Here is a 17,901-nt window from a genome sequence, read left to right as displayed (position 1 = left end):
GCCACAAAGCTGCCCTGCGGGGCCCTGGAGCATATAGCTCTAGCGACTCCACTCTGGCCGGCCGGTTAAGGCAAGCCAGAGGTGAAAGTCCTGCAGACCCTCTCGGATTCCACTTCGGCAAGCCGAAGACGAGGGTCTTGACCGACTCTCGGGAGCACTCGGATTAACAACTGGCCCCGTGGTGTCGCTACTCACCAACAGCTCGCCACAAAGCTGCCCTGCGGGGCCCTGGAGCATATAGCTCTAGCGACTCCACTCTGGCCGGCCGGTTAAGGCAAGCCAGAGGTTTATTATTATTATTATTATAGTGAGATGTGCGGGTGAGTGCGAGGTGCGCAGTAAGCGCAGTTAGCTTGATCGGGTTGTACCAATTCTCTAGAGTCTAGCCCATCTTCAAAGTACTCTACTACTCAATCATAAAATAAGGATACACCGTGAAATTTTAGTGGTTGTTTTCCCGCAGTAAAATGATTCTATCTTAGTAGTACTATAGATTCAGGAAGTTTTTTATTTGTAATAATATTTGTATAATTTGTGAATACGCCTGAAAAGGTAGAATTTGGAGCGTTTCTATTATTAAGCCATGTATCTGCTATTGTTTACCTAAATTCACATTCACAATAAAGTTCATTTTCATTTTTATTCAAACCAAAAAATTTCCTGTACGGAACGTGTGCAATTCAGTTTATGCTGTAGGTATTATGGTATTACTTAGTACGGGAGCTTCTTTTACTTTAAACATTGATTTGGTGAGGCAGGCAGTACCCAAATACGTCACATTTTGTAAAAAAAAACTGTCGTTTCTTACGCTTTCGAGTAGATAATTATTTTTTTGATTAGATGAGAACTATTTTTTTTTTTTTCAAAAATAACTCGCACGGTTCGATAGTAGGGAGATTGCTATAGTAATTAGCCAATACATAGTTATTGGCCAACTTGCCTTAAATGAAAAGAAACAAGCCTAATGGAAGTTGAGAGGAAAAGAGACAAATATTTTTTTTTGGGCAATACGCAGTCCAATGTAGTAAATAATTTTGTCTCTTACTTATTAACAATCCAATATGCCAATAACTATGTATAGGCTGATTACTATAGCAATCACCCTACTACTAAAGGTAAATCGTTGTGCCGCGGGAACAACAACCACTAAAATTTGACGGTGTATTTATCTCCCACCTTGAACCTTACTCGATGATCCTGCACGGCGGCACGTACCCGCCACAAGTGGTCCCGATGTGCGCAGCCACGGCGAGGGCCAATGCATCGTTGTGTGGTGCTGCTACCACCTGGATGCCTATGGGCAGGCCTTCGCTGTTCAGCCCGAGAGGCACCTGGGAATTTGACAAAGATAAATGAATACACGTCTATAGTCTGGTCGCTGAGCACGTAGAATTTTGTCCAATGACCCCAAGCTACCCATCCTTATCGCTCACGCGTAATTATATTGCTGTCGCGACTGTGCGACGGGCGGCAGCAGTGAGTGTGCGAGAGAAGATGTATGCGCTTTAACCTAAGAAGAAAGTAACCATACTACTAATATTATAAATGCGAAAGTTTGGATGTTAACATGTTTGTTACTCTTTCACGCAAAAACTACAGAACGGTTTTTGATTAAACTTTACAGTATTATTGTTTATTACCCAGAATAACATATAGGCTATAATTTATGACGATCTGTGACAAACTAAATTTCACGCAGGTGATGCCGCGGGCAATAGCTAGTTTTACATCTGTCTCATCAACGAAAATAAAAACGTTATGTTACAATATAATTTATCTCGCGTTCTTTCATTTGGATGGATAATATACATTCCATCATCTACCCAGTAAAGTAAATGAGGTATACAGCCTGTTACATCTCATGTACTTTACAGAATAACAAACAACAAGACAGCCTATTTACTTTTAGTTACGAAAATCTTAAAATAATGTGCGAGCAAAATGTTACAGAGCGTCATGTCTCACCTGCATTCCTGGACTTTTTAAAAGACAAAAATGTAATAGGTAACACTTTGCAAACGTTTAAAAAGAATCATGACCGTTTTCACCATCAATCCCTAATTTTTAAGTGACCCCTTTGAAAACAAAATTCCTGTTAGGAATAACCATAAGGGTCACTTAAAATTAGGGATTGATGGTGAAAATGGGGACAAATATCTCAATAAGTCTACTGACCTGTACAGCAGGCATGTGCAATGCGTTGATGATGGCCCAGTAGGCGAAGTTGAAGGGCCGCGTGAACAGCGCATAGTGGTATGGCGCCGCCGCCGGCGCGGAGGGAAACAAAAGCACGCCGTTGGGCCCTAGGGCGCTCTGGAATGTGAAAAATAGAAATTACGTAGTCCGAACAAATCCGAGAGTTGATAAATATTATGAAATGTCTTGCAATAGCGACTGTCGCTTAAGGCGTTTAGAGTCCTCAATGACCTTGGGCGTTTGACCTTCACGCCGCGAGCAACACCCGCGTACCGCGCACCAAAAAAACCGATTTGACACCGATCAAAAATACACGGGCATAGGTAGATACAGAATAGAAACTCTTTCTTCATACATTACTGCCTATTATTTTAAACTTAAATTGATGAACCTTGATGTCGGTGTCATTTAACTCAGGCGTAAAGGTATTTAATAAAAATAACAAAATCCATGAACATTTTGTACGGGATAAAATTTTATTTTATTTTTCGTAAATTTTCTAATGCTTTTTAATAAAACGCAGAGAGTAGCTTTCCACAGACTAATCTTTTTATTTCTGTTTTAGTCATAGATAAGTACAATAGACAAAATGCATAGACAACTGTCTTATTATGTAATAGGATATTTTGATATCAATGAATACTAATACCACCACTTAGCAAAATAATCCAAAAACACTAATAAACTTTGAAGCTACAATTTTACTTTAAATTCACAATGCCTAATTTTCTTATAAATTCAGTATGTTTAACTTTACACAAACTTTTTGTAAGTACATCAGCTGGCATTTCTTTAGTGTTTAGATATGCAATCTCTATCAAATTATTTTGAACAGCTTCTCTAATAAAATGAAACCTCACATCTATATGTTTACTTCTTCTATGGTACATACAATTTTCAGTAAGTTTTTTAGCACTCTGGTTATCATTGTATAACAGAACAGGTAAATTCTTTCTATTAAGAAGTTCATATAAAAGGTTCTTTAGAAAAATAGCTTCTTTACTAGCCTCGCAGACAGCCATATATTCGGCTTCTGTACTAGATAATGCAACTGTCTGCTGCTTTCTACATTCATGAGAAACTACACATCCAGAGTACATAAAGCAATATCCTGTATAGGACCTTCTGTCTACTGCATCTGAAGCCCAATCGGCATCTACATATCCAATTATATCTAAGTTATCTTTAACATACATCAAACCATAAGATTTTGTAGCTTTTAAATATCTTAAAACTCGCTTGGCATGTTTCCAATGCGTTTGGTTGTTACAATTGTTAAATTGGCTCAAGTAGCTAACACAAAAAGATATATCAGGCCTTGTTAGAACTGAGAGGTACATGAGACTTCCTATCAATTGCTGATAAGGATAATTACTTGTCTCATTTTTGCCTTTTTCAAGTTTTAAATTTACTTCCATAGGAGTTTCTACGCTTGTACAGTTCTCCATATTAAATTTACAAAGCAAATGTTCTATAAATTGCCTCTGATCTACATAAATCCTATCTTTTTCAATCTGAACATTCATGCCTAAGCATTTCTTTAGTTGACCTAAGTCTTTTAATTTAAAATGTGCACTTAATTCCTTTTTCAGATAATCTACTTCTTTGTTACAATTCGAAAAAAAAGTAAAATTTATGAATGAAAGTAATGTTCGATTGAAAAACGCAACGTGTCATTTAAAGATTAAAGAATTCCCAATCTATTCGTGCAAAAATCTTTTAAATTGACATAGCCGTTTTGGAGGAGTAGGGAATTTAAGTAAAAAATCGATGTCCCGTATTTATTTTTTTAATCCAAAACAAAGAGACTTGGCGAAAATTCAAACGTCACAAATGTAGTCCTTGAACTGTTGTATAACATATATTTTTTTCAACTATTTCTGTCCAGCAGTAAAAGAGGAGTAGGCTTTACAAAATGCCCATTTGGCGCGGATTGAGGACTCTAATCGCCTTAATTATCGCATTCTGTATGGCGGGCGTCGTTTGTCACAACGCGCACTGAGTACCATGGTACGAGCCACGCAGCTGTCGTCAAGCGCCCCGGCCGGCGGGCCGCAATGTGTGAAACGGAATAGATTTATTTTACCTAAGACCGAAATGAATGGTATGACAGTGGGTAGGGCTTTGCCCAACATTGGGATACACTATAAGCCACTTGATAATAATGAAATACTTTTTATCCAACACATGGACGCCACGTGTTTGATCCGTATCCCCACGTATGCCCTAACCGGAATAATTCCCGTAAATTTAAAAGAGATAATAATGATAATCTACCAACTTTTTCATTATATCGACAAAAATAATTAGCGGGCCGCAATTTATAATGAGTTTAGAACCTCTGATATTTAATTTTTTTTATCAACTCACGGCAAACAGTCTTTACAATGGTGTGAAACTATACTTTATTTTATGACATAGGATGTCTGATATGGCCTTAATGTTTCGGACAACGAAAAATCGGCATCGAATACCTTAGAACAAATTTCCCACCAGATAATCAAACCCAGGCCTTGTAAGCATCGGCGAAGTTCATGCTAGACCTGCGACATTTGCACCGTTTATATTGTCACCTTTTACAGCGTGTGTTGTCTTCAGAAAGATACAAAATACTAAGACCATAGACAACGTACCGTCAAGTCGTCCGCAAACTCCTTGGTGAGATTTTCCGCCCATTCCTTGTTGATGGGCGGGATGACTTCATCGTTGAACAGCTTCAGCACCGCCGCCAGCGTATACTGAGACAAGCCTAGGCACTGGAATTGACAGAAAAAAAATAAAAGTTTATTTTTACTCGTTAAAAATTACATAAACATTTTGATAATTAACTGACACGCTAGCAAACGAGTAGTCAAAGACCCGTAGGTATGTTACGTTAGACATGCTCTCTCGAACAGAAAAGCCGGATCACTAAAAGCAACCTCTGGTTTTGTTTGTTGAGCGACCGCTCCAACCGAGGCTGCCTCTAGTTAAAGAAATATTATTCACATCCAAGCTTTAGCACAAAAACTCATTTTTCATTATTATGTTCTCTGATAGAACTACATATTTTTGATAAAGGATACATGCCCTACCGTGATTGGCATCAGTAATTACCGCGTTGTCATTTAGTCTAAAAAAAGAGCTATACATCGCTCATAAAACAATTCCTGCCACTGGCGGCTTTTGGTGCGTTTGCGCAGATCCATTTTTAAGCAATAGAATAGAATAGAAAGTATTTATTTGTCTCAAAACAGGTTTCATTTACAGTTTATCACAGTTACAAAACGCATAAGAGACAAAAAGGTCTATGACTCAGTGATTGCAGGAGACCCACAAACCCTGTTATTCTGCCATAGCCAAGATATACATAAATAAATAAATATTAATTTATACTTAAAATTACAATTTATTCAAATTACAAATTGCGATGTGTTAGGAGCTTGCTCAATATCGCTTTAATTTCGTGATCTAATGGGTATTTTACAGTGACTTGCAAACAAAATGGTACAAACCTTCTTGGCCAGCTCCACGTAAGCGTTAGGCCGGGCCTGGTTGTTGGCCAGCACGGCGGGGAAGTCCAGCGTCTCCTTCGACATGGCGTGCTGCCACAGCGCGGACATATAAGCCAGGCCGGCGTGGGAGTACTCTTTAGTGCCTGTACCTAAGCGGAACGAGGTAGCGGAGCGGAACGGAGATATGAGCTGTGTCTGCCTAAAGATGTGGAGCTAGGTAGCGGAGCTAAACGAGAAAGTATACGGAGCGTGTTTTCTATAGGCGGAGCCGCGAGCACGCGATGAGTTTTCCGCTCCGCTTCCCTGCTCCGTTTTCCGTTTATGCTTTAGCAAAGCGGAGCGGAGTTTCAAGCTGTGTCTATCCATAGTCGCGGAGCTAGGCAGCGCTCAGCGAGAAAGTGTATTTTCTATACGCGGAGCGGACATTTCATTATGGATTCTGATCGCGCTCACCGCTCCGTTACTTCGCTCCGCTCCCGTTTTCAGACAGTATTGTGTCCGGGTCCCACATACCTTTTTAACCAGCTCGACATACGCGTTAGGTCTCCCCTGGTTGTTGGCCAGCACGGCGGGGAAGTCCAGCGTTTCCTTCGTCATGGCGTGCTGCCACAGCGCGAACATATAAGCCAGGCCGGCGTGGGAATACTCTTTGGGCTGCCTGCACCTAGGCGGAGCGAGGTAGCGGAGCGGAGCGAGGTAGCGGAGCGGAGCGAGGTAGCGGAGCGGAGATGCGAGCTGTGTCTGCCTATAGATGTGGAGCTAGGTAGCGGAGCTAATCGAGAAAGTATCCGGAGCGTGTTTTCTATAGGCGAAGCCGCGAGCACCCGATGAGTTTTCCGCTCCGTTTCCCTGCTCCGCTTTCCGTTTATGCTTCAGCAAAGCGGAGCAGAACGGAGTTAAGAGCTGTGTCCTTCTATAGAAGTGGAGCTACGTTGCGGAGATGAGTGAATCTGCGAGAAGTTTTCCATTGAAACGGAGCGGAGATTTTACAATTCTATTGGTGGATTTTTACCTCGCTCACGGCTCTGACGCCTCGGTCCGCTATCCTAAGAAAGTCCTCCCCGGAGTCCTGAGGAAGTCGCATTCCAGCGAGGTATACCTACTCCCTGTATACTAAAGTGGAGCGGAGATTTTTTGTAGTTTTATTGGTGGATTTTTGCTCACCTCTTCGCGACTTCGTTTCGCTTACTTGAGCAGGTCAGGCAGTCTTAAGTACTGATTGTGTTCGGGTCCCACATACCTTCTTGACCAGCTCGACATAAGCGTTAGGTCTCCCCTGGTTGTTGGCCAGCACGGCGGGGAAGTCCAGCGTTTCCTTCGTCATGGCGTGCTGCCACAGCGCGAACATATAAGCCAGGCCGGCGTGGGAATACTCTTTGGGCACGCATTCTGTGTTCGGGGCTTGCTCTGTTAGCTTCTTTATCACCCTGGGGAAGATAATAAATAAAAATCGTAGGATGTTTTAAATAGCGCCAAAATCAATAGGTAGGTTTGGCGCTTATAAGCCAAATGGCGATCGCAAAGCGGTAAGCGCTGTCACTGCTAAAAAAAACTAATGAAACACGTCACAAGTTAGCAAACGTATCCTCATCGAAAACTGCCGTAGCGATTGCCATTTTGCATCATCATCATCATCTCAGCCATTGGACATCCACTGCTGAACATAGGCCTCCCCTAATACATTCCAATTTCCATGTTGCGGTTGGTAGCGGCCTGCGTCCAGCGCCTTCCTGCTACCTTAATGATGACGTCGGTCCACTCCATCCATTTCGCTTAATAGCGCCTTTTTTCCGCCAAACGCACCCAATCAGTTTGTACTACAGTCAGTGTCAAATATGTAGTTCGTGACACCCAAAGTAGACAAAAATTTGACAACACAACTTCATTAACGATTATCAAAGACGTGTTGCGAACTTTTTGGCTACTTTGGATATCACGAACTATTTAACGCTGATTGTACCAGATAATGGGCATAAAATATTAAAACATTTGTTTGCTAATACATAGAATTAATTAGAGATATTAATGTATAATATTTACCTGGTCATGGCTTGACGAAGCTCCTTGCTGATGGGACTCACTCGTAAGTCTTGTGCCGTCTCCACATATAGGTATTTCACGTTCTGCCAAAAGAATATTAATCATTACACTCTGTAAAAACCCGTTTCGAAAATAATTTTCAATATCAATTTAATAAATTGCCAAAATATGAGGATTCTGAATCTGTTGACGTTTAACAAAATAAGTTTAAAATCCCCAACGCAAAAAAGAAAAATTATAATTAAAAATAGATTTGCCAGTTGAAATAGCGCTATAATGTCGTGTCGATTTTTAGGCCTTGTCCAGAAGGGCGAATTCATCACGTATGTCTTCGAACGAGCACGTGCTTATTGTATAACGTGATTTACGTGTCTTGTGGACGCAATATATTAGCTACTATAGTCTGGTCCGTGAGCACGTAGAATTTTGTCCAATGACCCCAAGCTGCCCATCCTTATCGCTCGCGCGTAATTATATTGCTGTCGCGACTGTGCGACGGGCGCCCGCAGTGAGTGAGTGAGCGCGACAGCAACATAATTACGGGCCAGGCTTTACGCGCGTAGGATTCGCGGCGAATTCGCTCTCCTGGACAAGGCCCGGTACCGGTTTCGAGAAATCGATTGTTGCTATTTGCATAATTTTCCTTTATAACTTGCCTTAACGTCGACGGGTTTGTACAAGTCCAGGGTGGGCGCGACGATCTTTGTGAGAGGCACTTGGTCCACTGGGTGTTTGGACACGAAGCCGATGGACGCCATGGTCGGATGAAGTCCGGTGCGTAGTAAGCAAACTAAACCTTATTTCCTTTACCTTAAAGTCGAGAGGTCTGTCCAGGTATTGAGTTGTTGCGACCAGTTAGGTGAGAGAAAATAAACCTTATTTTGTTACTGAGTTTACTGAGTTTTTTGCGCTGCTTCTTCTCAGCACTGGCCCATTTTTTGTCCCGAAGCAGTGGTAGGGATAATACTGGGACGTGTTTAAGTGCTTTTTTAGTCTATATTGAATTTGTATGAATTTTACCTTAACGTTGTCAGGTCCAGTGTAGGCGTAAGGTAAGGATAAACCTTAAATATGTTACCTTAACGTCCACGTGTTTGTCCAAGTCCAAGGTGGGTGCGACGATCTTGGTGAGAGGCACTTGGTCCACTGGGTGTTTGGACACGAAGCCGATGGACGCCATGGTGGGATCCAAACCAGAGCGTAGACACGTGCCTTTAAATTAAAGTAACTGGGTTTATAATTAAATGGTTAATAATATTGTAAGAAAAGCAAAAATGTAATAAAAATATACACTTTGTTATCAGTATCCAAATTTTTTTAATAAGCTCTTTAGAACAATTTAACGATACAACTTTATCGTAATTATTTTTAATCGTGGTATTTTTCGGAAAAAAATATATTGAAAGTCTAATTCGCGGGTGCCCATATCTTACGTTTTATAGTCTTTTTCACCTAAGATGATCCGTATGACGTTTCGAGTTTGAAAGATTTAGAGATGTCACATAACTAAACCATAGCGATTTATCTATCGATTTTATTCGAAGAGGTAGTGAAACCTACTTTTAGAGAAATATTTTGTATAGGTGTTATTTAACAAAAAACATGTTTTTTTTTAATTACTAATATTATTGTAACAATTTTTTATTGATAATATTCAAAGTACTGGTTCTTTTTCTTTAAATTAAAAACTATAAATTTATTTTCAATGCGTTTATTAAAGTCAATAATTGAAAAATAAAGTTTATTTTTGTGATGTTTTTAGTAACTAAGTATTCACTGCAATCGATTAATGAACCGCGGAAATAATCGATTTTATTAAACAAGAAATACCCCAGCACTAAATCTATTCCGTTTCACACATTGCGTACATTAAATAAAAAATAATTTTACATCGTATTTAATTAAAATATAATCAATAGACTCAGATTTTACTATATATTTCAAGACAAGTAGTTAATTATTTTTTTTATTATATTGCTAATAAAATACAAATATTTTTTCAAAAATATTCTGCATATGTAGTATGCGTAATATGGATAACCTTGAAGTGTCATACGGATCATCTTACGTGAAAAAGACTATAAAGGTTATTGCTTATTTCCGCTGACCATTATGCAGTTAACTATGTGTACGTATTTTTCCATGAACGAAGCAAATTTTCCACGTGAGTCAATTTGAAAACCGCGCGCAGCGGATGAAGATAATTAAATATGGAGAAAAAAGTTTTGTTTTCTTTACGTAAATCAATTAAGTTACTGATTTTGAGTCGATCTTGAAAATTTGGATACTGATACAAAAATCACCCTGTATTTATTTATGTGGACTAAAATTAAAGGTCTGGCGCTTAACTCAGTCAGTGGCTGAGGTATGGAAGCGGCGCGGGAGGGTGTTTTCGAGACGTCAAACGTCAGCGAGACTTCAGCATGCGCGTATATGGTCTGGTGACAGGTTGTTGGGTTACTGATTTGAAGACGATAGTTGTTAGTACTAACTCATGAGCTATGATACTAATAGTTCATATTATATGTTGAGGGCTGCGTTCACATTTTTTTAAACGAATATTTGTTTCTGCACAAATTATTAATAATCCCGTTAGCCTCTTGTGTCACGAGTCGGTTCACCATAATAGTCGAGGGTCAGCGGGGTTCGAACCCGCGTTCCTCGGATGATGAGTCGAGTTCGACCTCTTTACCGTTCAGCTATCGTGGCTTCAATTGACCTGTGTGACCTGACCACTGACTGCAGAACGCATCTAGCGTGGCAAATCCCTCAAACCACAATCTAAGTGATTGATGATTGACCTTTGATGCTGGTGTATCCCGGCGTAGCTTTGAATCCGTACAGGCCGCAGTAGAAAGCTGGCATGCGCGTGGAACCGCCAATGTCCGAACCTGCAATGGAGAAGTCAAAAATACTTTCAGATCTATTTTAGCCAAAGAAAAAAAAATGGTACCACTAAATTACATAAACAAAATTTGTATGGAATGCTTTGTTTTTTTAATACACTCAACATCAAATAAACCGCACCTTCCGCAAAGCGAACTTTAAAGATTTTCTTCTGACACAATCATAGTGCCCCGACAATATTGGTGTTATTTGAAAGACCAGTAAATATCCTTTAAGAAAAATACATTTAATTGCTCAATAAATGATTAACATATAAATGATTAAATGTGACTTGAAAAAAGACCTCACTTTGGGCTCACCTATGGGATCAATTAGACCAATTTTTATGGTTATAAAACCAAATATTTATCACACGTGTCCTCTTTAACAGATAGATAGCGATTAATCCCAACTTAACAGTTTTATAGCCATAAAAGTTGGCTTAAGCGTAACTACCTATTTTTTGAAGAAGTGACTCTGGATCCTTCTAAAGACACATTTTTGGGGTAAAAACCTTTCCTTTAATGAAATGAAGTTTAGAACTAGGCTTTTCAATGGTGCCAATATTGGTGGGAAGTGGGGATGCATACGTTTGAAAATGCTTGTCGCGGGAGGTGCGATTTATTTGATGTCGAGTGTATTTGAATTGCATTTGAACAGTAAAAGCATCCCCTTCGTTTGATCAAGTATAAAAATGAATACACCCGGTACAGCTTACACAGTGCGATGGGCGTGGCCAAACCACAAACAGCGCCATTATCAGCCAGCGACACAGGAAAGTAGCTCTTAAAACAAGGCGTATAACGTACACAGTGCGATGGGCGTGGCCAAGGCAGCAGCCAGCGCCGCTTCGCCGCCACTCGAGCCGCCGGTGGTACGCCCGGTGTGGTAAGGGTTGTTAGTCTGCCCGTGCACCATGCTGCGAGTCTCCTGCCTGGAAACAGATAAGAGTAAATTATAGTATAAACTTGAAAAGTCGAACTGCCTAAGGCGGGAATCGAACGGACGACCTTTCGCTTTCCGGACGACTGCTCTTCCATCTGAGCTACTCAGACACTGGATGAACCCGTAGTTAAGAATGAAATATAGGCAGGCACATATTAATACAAATTAACACTTTCCTGGACGTTCACTGTCTAGGAAAGTGTTAATATACATAATTAATTATGTGATGATGTCACTTGGGTGTACCAATCTGTTATTATTTCCACTTTGGTAGATTACAAATTAACTTTTACAGCTATTTTTAGCACGAATCGACCGAGTTGGTGCAACATCAGCTATTCAAGTATTCTTTATTTATTTATATGGCATACCAACAACATATACTCTTATGATTAACATTTCTTAGAAAAGAGTGTAGCTCTCACCACCGGTTGACTTCAGGCACGGTAGTGACAGCGTCCGCACGCATTTCAATTGCCCCCTCCCCCCTTCAGTCAGAGCTTCAAAATCACCAAGTCCAAAATTAATAATTGCCTATTGTAAAACTAGGAAAAATACCAGTTCTCACCACTCGTTGAAATCAGGCACGGCGGTGACAGAAACCGGTATAGCACCACTCTCGCGGACTAATCGCACGCATTCCGCGTCTTCGTGCGCACGCACGTGCGCCCGCGACTTGAGACCGAGTGGGTGCAACATCAGCTAGTCACATAGTTTTATAGAACAAGAGAACAGAGTGTAATAAGCTCACCACTGGTTGACTTCAGGCACGGTAGTAACAGCCAGCGATCCGCACACAAAACGCACGCATTTTGCGTCATCAATCTTCAGCCAGAGCTTCAAAATTGAGGCGTTCAAAGCTAGTCAAGTAGCCTTATAGAACAGTGTAATGCTCACCACTGGTTAACCTAAGGCACGGTAGTGACAGCGACCGGTATAGCGCCGCCTCACGCACCAGAGACGTTCACCTCAATTCAAGAAGCTGTCAAGTACCCTATTGTAGGAACAGTTGAGTGTAGAACTCACCATTGGTTGACCTCAGGAACGGTAGTGACAGCGACCGGTATGGCGCCACTCTCGCGCATCAATCGCACGCATTCCGCGTCTTCGTTAGCACGCACGTGCGCCCGCGACTTGAGCCCGAGTGGATGCAACATTCCTGCGACCGCTTGGCTCTCCTTCGAAGTGAAGGGCACTCCTGTGGATTGTTTTTATTTGATTTGATACTACACCCGTAAAAGTGCTTTTTAAGGCTAGCGTCCACATGTCGGTATCGTACGCATCGGACGTATCGCACGCAACGGATCGTAGTATTATTTATAGAAACTCATATAAGTGCGTCCACCTGTCCGCATCGTACGCATCGCACATCCCATACGATGTGTTTTGTAAGATGCGTCCGTTGCGTACGATACCGACAAGTGGACGCTTAGCTTTAAAAGCCTATTTGTAAAAATAAATGAGTTTTGAGTTTTTTTTATAGTTCAAGCGCTCATAAGTGCCACTTGTGGTCTAAACTGAATAAATATTTTTGATTTGATTTGATTTGAACTCAGACAGTGTGTGAAGTGTGGGAGCGGCGCGGAAGGGTGTTTTAGAAACGTCAAACATCAGCGAGAGTTCAGATTTGTATGTTCTGTCACGTCATTATGTCAATGTCACGCCTCCCATGCCGCTCCCATCCTCAGGCACTGTCTAAGTTAAGCGCTAGAACAATAGCTGACTCAAGGAACTCTGTATCACCTATTTTCATCAGAATTAATGTAGAATTCTAATGTTGAAAGAATTTTTCAAATCGGTACTGTAGTTTCAGTCTATTAAATACAAACGAACTATTAAATCTTTAGTCTTTATAATATTATGTAGACTACGAGGCCTCACAGATGACGCTTCTTACATGTGCGTGAAATATTGCAAACCATATTTGGATGTCTGGATGTTTGTTAATCTTTCACGCAAAAACTACTGAACGGTTTTTGATGAAATTGTACAGTATTATTGTTTATTATAACCCAGAATAACATATAGGCTATAATTTATGACGATCTAAGACAAATTGATTTTCACGCGGGTGAAGCCGCGGGCAAAAGCTAAATAAATCAGTAGAAAAAAAAACCTTTTGCAACTTTTTTTTGAGTCAATGTTACCCAATCAGACTGTACCGGTAATTTTAATATTTTTAACACGATCACGGTAACAATGTAAAATATAAACTTTGAACTTACTTTCCTCATTTATTTCAGTGTTCGCCAATTTGAGTGCTGACGTCAACACGTAATGTTTTATTTTAACATACAGTGGGAGTTATTTTTAATTGTTTCCAAGTTACATGCACAACACTGCATTAAGAAAGTAGGTACCTAGGGTTTAATTTTGAAACTTGTCGTAATCAAGAAAACGGATATGTTTTTACAAAACAATGGTAGTGTACATATGCACCCTATGTAACTGCTATTTTTGAATAAGCCATGATTTATTAAAGAACCTAATATTACAAACGGGAAAGTTTGTATGGATTTTTGTTACTCATTACTTTCACTGGTTGGGTTTTTATTGGCAGTCAAGCTGTAGATCCTGGCTACACAGTAGTTGCAGCGGTGGGAACGAGAGGAGGGAATAGTAATTTATTAATTTCACACAAAAACTACTGAATGGTTTTTGAAACACAGTGTTAATTTTAAGAATGTTATTACGACTATAAAAATTACTCCAAGTCTCTTGCCTTTGGCCTTATGTGTAAAGCCCGGTCTCCAAGCACGTTGAATTTTGTCCAATGACCCCAAACTACACATCCTTATCGCTCGCGCGTAATTATATTGCTGTCGCGACTGTGCGACGGGCGCCCGCAGTGAGTGAGCGAGACGAAATTCTACGTGCTCGGCGACCAGACTATAGTATAACTTACCTAAGAAAGGTTTCTTTTCAAAATATTCTTTTGGCAGCCCTTCAGCTATCTTCTTATCAATTTCTTTCGCTTCTTTCAAGGCGTCTTCAAACCGCTCGTCCACCACAGCATTGAGGACAGGGTTCACCTGCAAGCCATTAAAATTTTTTTTAGTGAAAATGGTATTAATCCGTGCACAGTCTAAAGTCCGGTCGCCGAACAGAATTTCGTCCAATGACCCCATCCTTATCGCTCGCGTGTAATTATATTACTATCGCGCTCGCACACTCACTGCGGCCGCCCGTCGCACAGTCGCGACAGCAATATAATTACGTGCGAGTTATAGGGATGGGATTCAAAATTCTATCTGCTCGGCGACCGGACTTTAGACCGTACACGGATTATTTAATCCCTTGAATGACATATTATTATAAAAGCCCTTGATGACTAAATACTGTGTTACAAATACATGTTTATGTAAATAAATATCTTTATCAACACTTGGAAACTAGATCTAGTATTTTTAGAAATATTTAACTTTTTTTTCTTCTATTTTGAAAGTAAATTGGCTCAATTGGAGCCATATGAGATTGTAGTATAAAATGTGTGTCTCATCAGTTATTGAACCCAGAACCTAGCTAGAACCTAGAACCTAGCTAGTAGACTACCACACACCACACCACAGGGCCACAGAGAGCCTACCTAGTTTCTTTCTCTTCTATAGGCCATGAAAATAATTGGATTACATCCTGTATAATGTTTGCTAACAATTTTGTATACTTAAAAAATAATGCCGATGTAGAAATACAAATTACACTCACCGCTTTGATCCGTTCAATACAAGCAGTCACCAATTCTTGAGACGTCAGTTCTTTATTTCTAATCTTCGCTGCCAGAGATACCGCACTCTGAGCCAGGATCGCATGTCGACTTTCAAGGTCCGGTATAGCTTGTCTCTTCCCCTCAAAGATGAATGCAAAGACGATGTCAATAAACATGTCCAGGTATGTCCGGAAGATCAGGTACAAGTGCTTCAATATGTTGGATGCCATCCCGCAGAATATTCTTGAAGATTTGCGGTTGCGACGCTGATGGAATGAAAGTAATATTGGTTAATCTTATCGTTATGATAGGTTATCAAATACTGAACTCTAGAAAAAAATTCAATTTTCATTAAATCCTGGGAATTATTTGCCTTGTTTTTGTCAATAATAACAAAACATCTGTAACCAATTACTTAATACATGAAAGAAAAAAGAAACTGCCTTTTGATTCATCAGCATTTTATAATTTTTATTGATAGAAAGATAAACAACTATTAAAGCAATAAATTATATTAATTTATAGTTGTTAGGTATTTGAGATAAATAATTTTTCCTTGTATAAAAAATTGCTCAATAACTAACAGGCAAAATTAATCATAATTTTAGCAATTTAAATCAGTTGCTTTACTCTTTAAGCTCTGTGAATCGAGAAACAATCAATAATAAATATTGTTACACAGTCATAAGCGACCACTTGGGGATTGATGAGTTAATGTATATGATTTGTTTAAATTGTTTGATTACGACTGTATGTTCATTTGTTTTAGCCAAATTGGTCCTGTACTTCCCAAATCCAGTTGCATCCCATTACCTACACCAGATCGTCGGTGCACTTAGTGGGAGGCCATTATTTCTACAAGCTGCGTCTAGCCCACTGAAAGTTAAGTTTTTCAATTCTCCGAGCTACTGCGGATAGTCAATAGGATTTTTAAAAACTAATCAAAGTTTGCTTACCTCAGGGTTATCTGTTTTAGTCACGTTAGATGTGCACATAGCTCACCAAACCTAAAAATGATAAAAAAAATACTTAATAATATTTCACAAGTAATTTAACCTTTAACTACTGAGGTGGGGGCCTCTCAGGCCTTGCAAAAGTCAAATTGTTGAATTTCTCCTCTCCCACGTGCACGACACAACCGAATCTTTTAGTACCTTCGAGTTTCATTGCGCCGAGGCTGTCAACAACGGTGCACGTGATTGCACGCGCAATTTCAGTAGGTAAATTAATTAAAAAGTTTCTTGTGGGCCTCTCAGGCCCCCACCTCAGTATTGGCGTAACTTTTTTTGTCTATAGTTTTCATTTAGTTTTTGTCTTTTCTTGAAATAATTTGAAAAAATCTATAATATGGAGCCCACAGTATGTCGTCCGAGAGAAAGCGGTATCTCGGAAGTAAAAATAACCAGCATTTAACGAAAAATAGAAGAACAGTAGTTTTGGCACGTATGCTAGGAAATGATAAGCCTGTACCTGTCTATCAAGAATTAAATGATGAAACCAAGTGCCATACATGTATTTTGAAGATTCAAATGAAATGTACATTTTAAAAACATGTATGGCTTCCTCCACTGAGCAAAGCAAGCTTATCCAGACTGTGTTTAATTCGCACTATTTGATGTGTGTAATTTTTTTCCCCCTATTTCATATTAGGATTACTGATATATCATTAGCTAAAAAGACTATTGATAATTAAGATTCTTAGTTGATTTGTAGAATTTATGAATATTTTTCATGATAACTTTGTGAATCATGATTTCATGACATTTTTGCCAAAAATGCTACATGTTTTCTAAATATTGAAATAATACGTACTTATTAACAAATAATTTACATAAAAATCGTTTTATTGTATTTAAATATAACCACTATTAATACTTATTAAACATAAAACCCTAAAAAGATTATATATTTTTAAATATAAGCACACATATGTACGGGCCTCTCAGGCCCCCACGTCAGTATTTACGTGAAATTAAATCCACCTCAGTAGCTAAAGGTTAAAGTCAGTTTCACAAAGTAGACAACAATTACAGCAGTAATGACATTATACCGTTTGGTAATGGCTGTCGCTTTAGATACAGGCCAAGAAAATTACCTACGATCGTAAAATTAATTATGTACTTTGGTCAAAATGGGCACGCACGCACTTTTCCGAGACTACTGTAGCAACTGTAGGTGTATAAAATTTTAGAATCACCGAAATAGCTATCGTAGTTTTAGAAACACACCGGTAATTGTGGGTAAAGTAACATTTAGAAAGTATACGTGATAATTTACCCACTTTCCTCAAATTTTATTTTCTGCAATCAAGTTGCAGCAAACTTTGGATTTGGAGAAAACTTGGAAATTTTTGACTTTGACAGTGATGACATTCAACAGCAAAAAAAAAGTTGTGTCGTGAAACTAAATAATAGTGTTGCCGCTTGATTGTCGACTAACGAAGTCACGTCTCTCTCACGATACACTTATCCAAAACTAAGAAATTATCATTAAATGTACCAAAATTATTATTACTCATCCAAAAAAAACAAAAAAACTGCTAAAAATACATAACTAATTATGTACTTATCTAAGTTTCATAATTTTTGAATTTGAATTTTTTGAATTGTCGTTTTTTGAATATTTAAATCTTAC

At 39.3% G+C, this 17,901-nt stretch overlaps 1 protein-coding gene across 8 annotated transcripts; it reads right to left on the bottom strand.

Moving 5' to 3' along the window:
* Positions 1-1,010: 1,010 nt before the first annotated feature.
* Positions 1,011-17,638, bottom strand: LOC114357784 (fatty-acid amide hydrolase 2). 8 transcript variants are annotated; one of them, XM_028311564.1, is made up of 13 exons: positions 17,549-17,638; positions 16,224-16,274; positions 15,267-15,533; positions 14,467-14,593; positions 12,588-12,759; positions 11,426-11,550; positions 10,532-10,621; positions 8,809-8,942; positions 7,731-7,813; positions 6,931-7,117; positions 4,830-4,952; positions 2,176-2,313; positions 1,011-1,331 (listed from the first exon to the last, which is right to left on the bottom strand). In XM_028311564.1, the coding sequence occupies exons 2-13, from the start codon at positions 16,260-16,262 to the stop codon at positions 1,185-1,187; spliced, it is 1,632 nt and encodes a 543-aa protein (XP_028167365.1). In that variant the 5' UTR covers positions 16,263-16,274; positions 17,549-17,638; the 3' UTR covers positions 1,011-1,184. The 8 variants fall into 8 exon arrangements, with proteins under 8 accessions (XP_028167365.1, XP_028167370.1, XP_028167372.1 ...); XM_028311569.1 differs by having other exon boundaries at positions 17,545-17,633; XM_028311571.1 differs by lacking the exon at positions 17,549-17,638 and adding an exon at positions 17,465-17,483.
* Positions 17,639-17,901: the final 263 nt, after the last annotated feature.

Source organism: Ostrinia furnacalis, unplaced genomic scaffold (genome assembly GCF_004193835.3).
Source record: "Ostrinia furnacalis isolate ACB-3 unplaced genomic scaffold, ASM419383v2 OfSCF3352, whole genome shotgun sequence".
Classification (NCBI taxonomy): Eukaryota; Metazoa; Arthropoda; class Insecta; order Lepidoptera; family Crambidae; genus Ostrinia; species Ostrinia furnacalis.
This window is presented reverse-complemented; position numbering and strand designations above follow the sequence as displayed.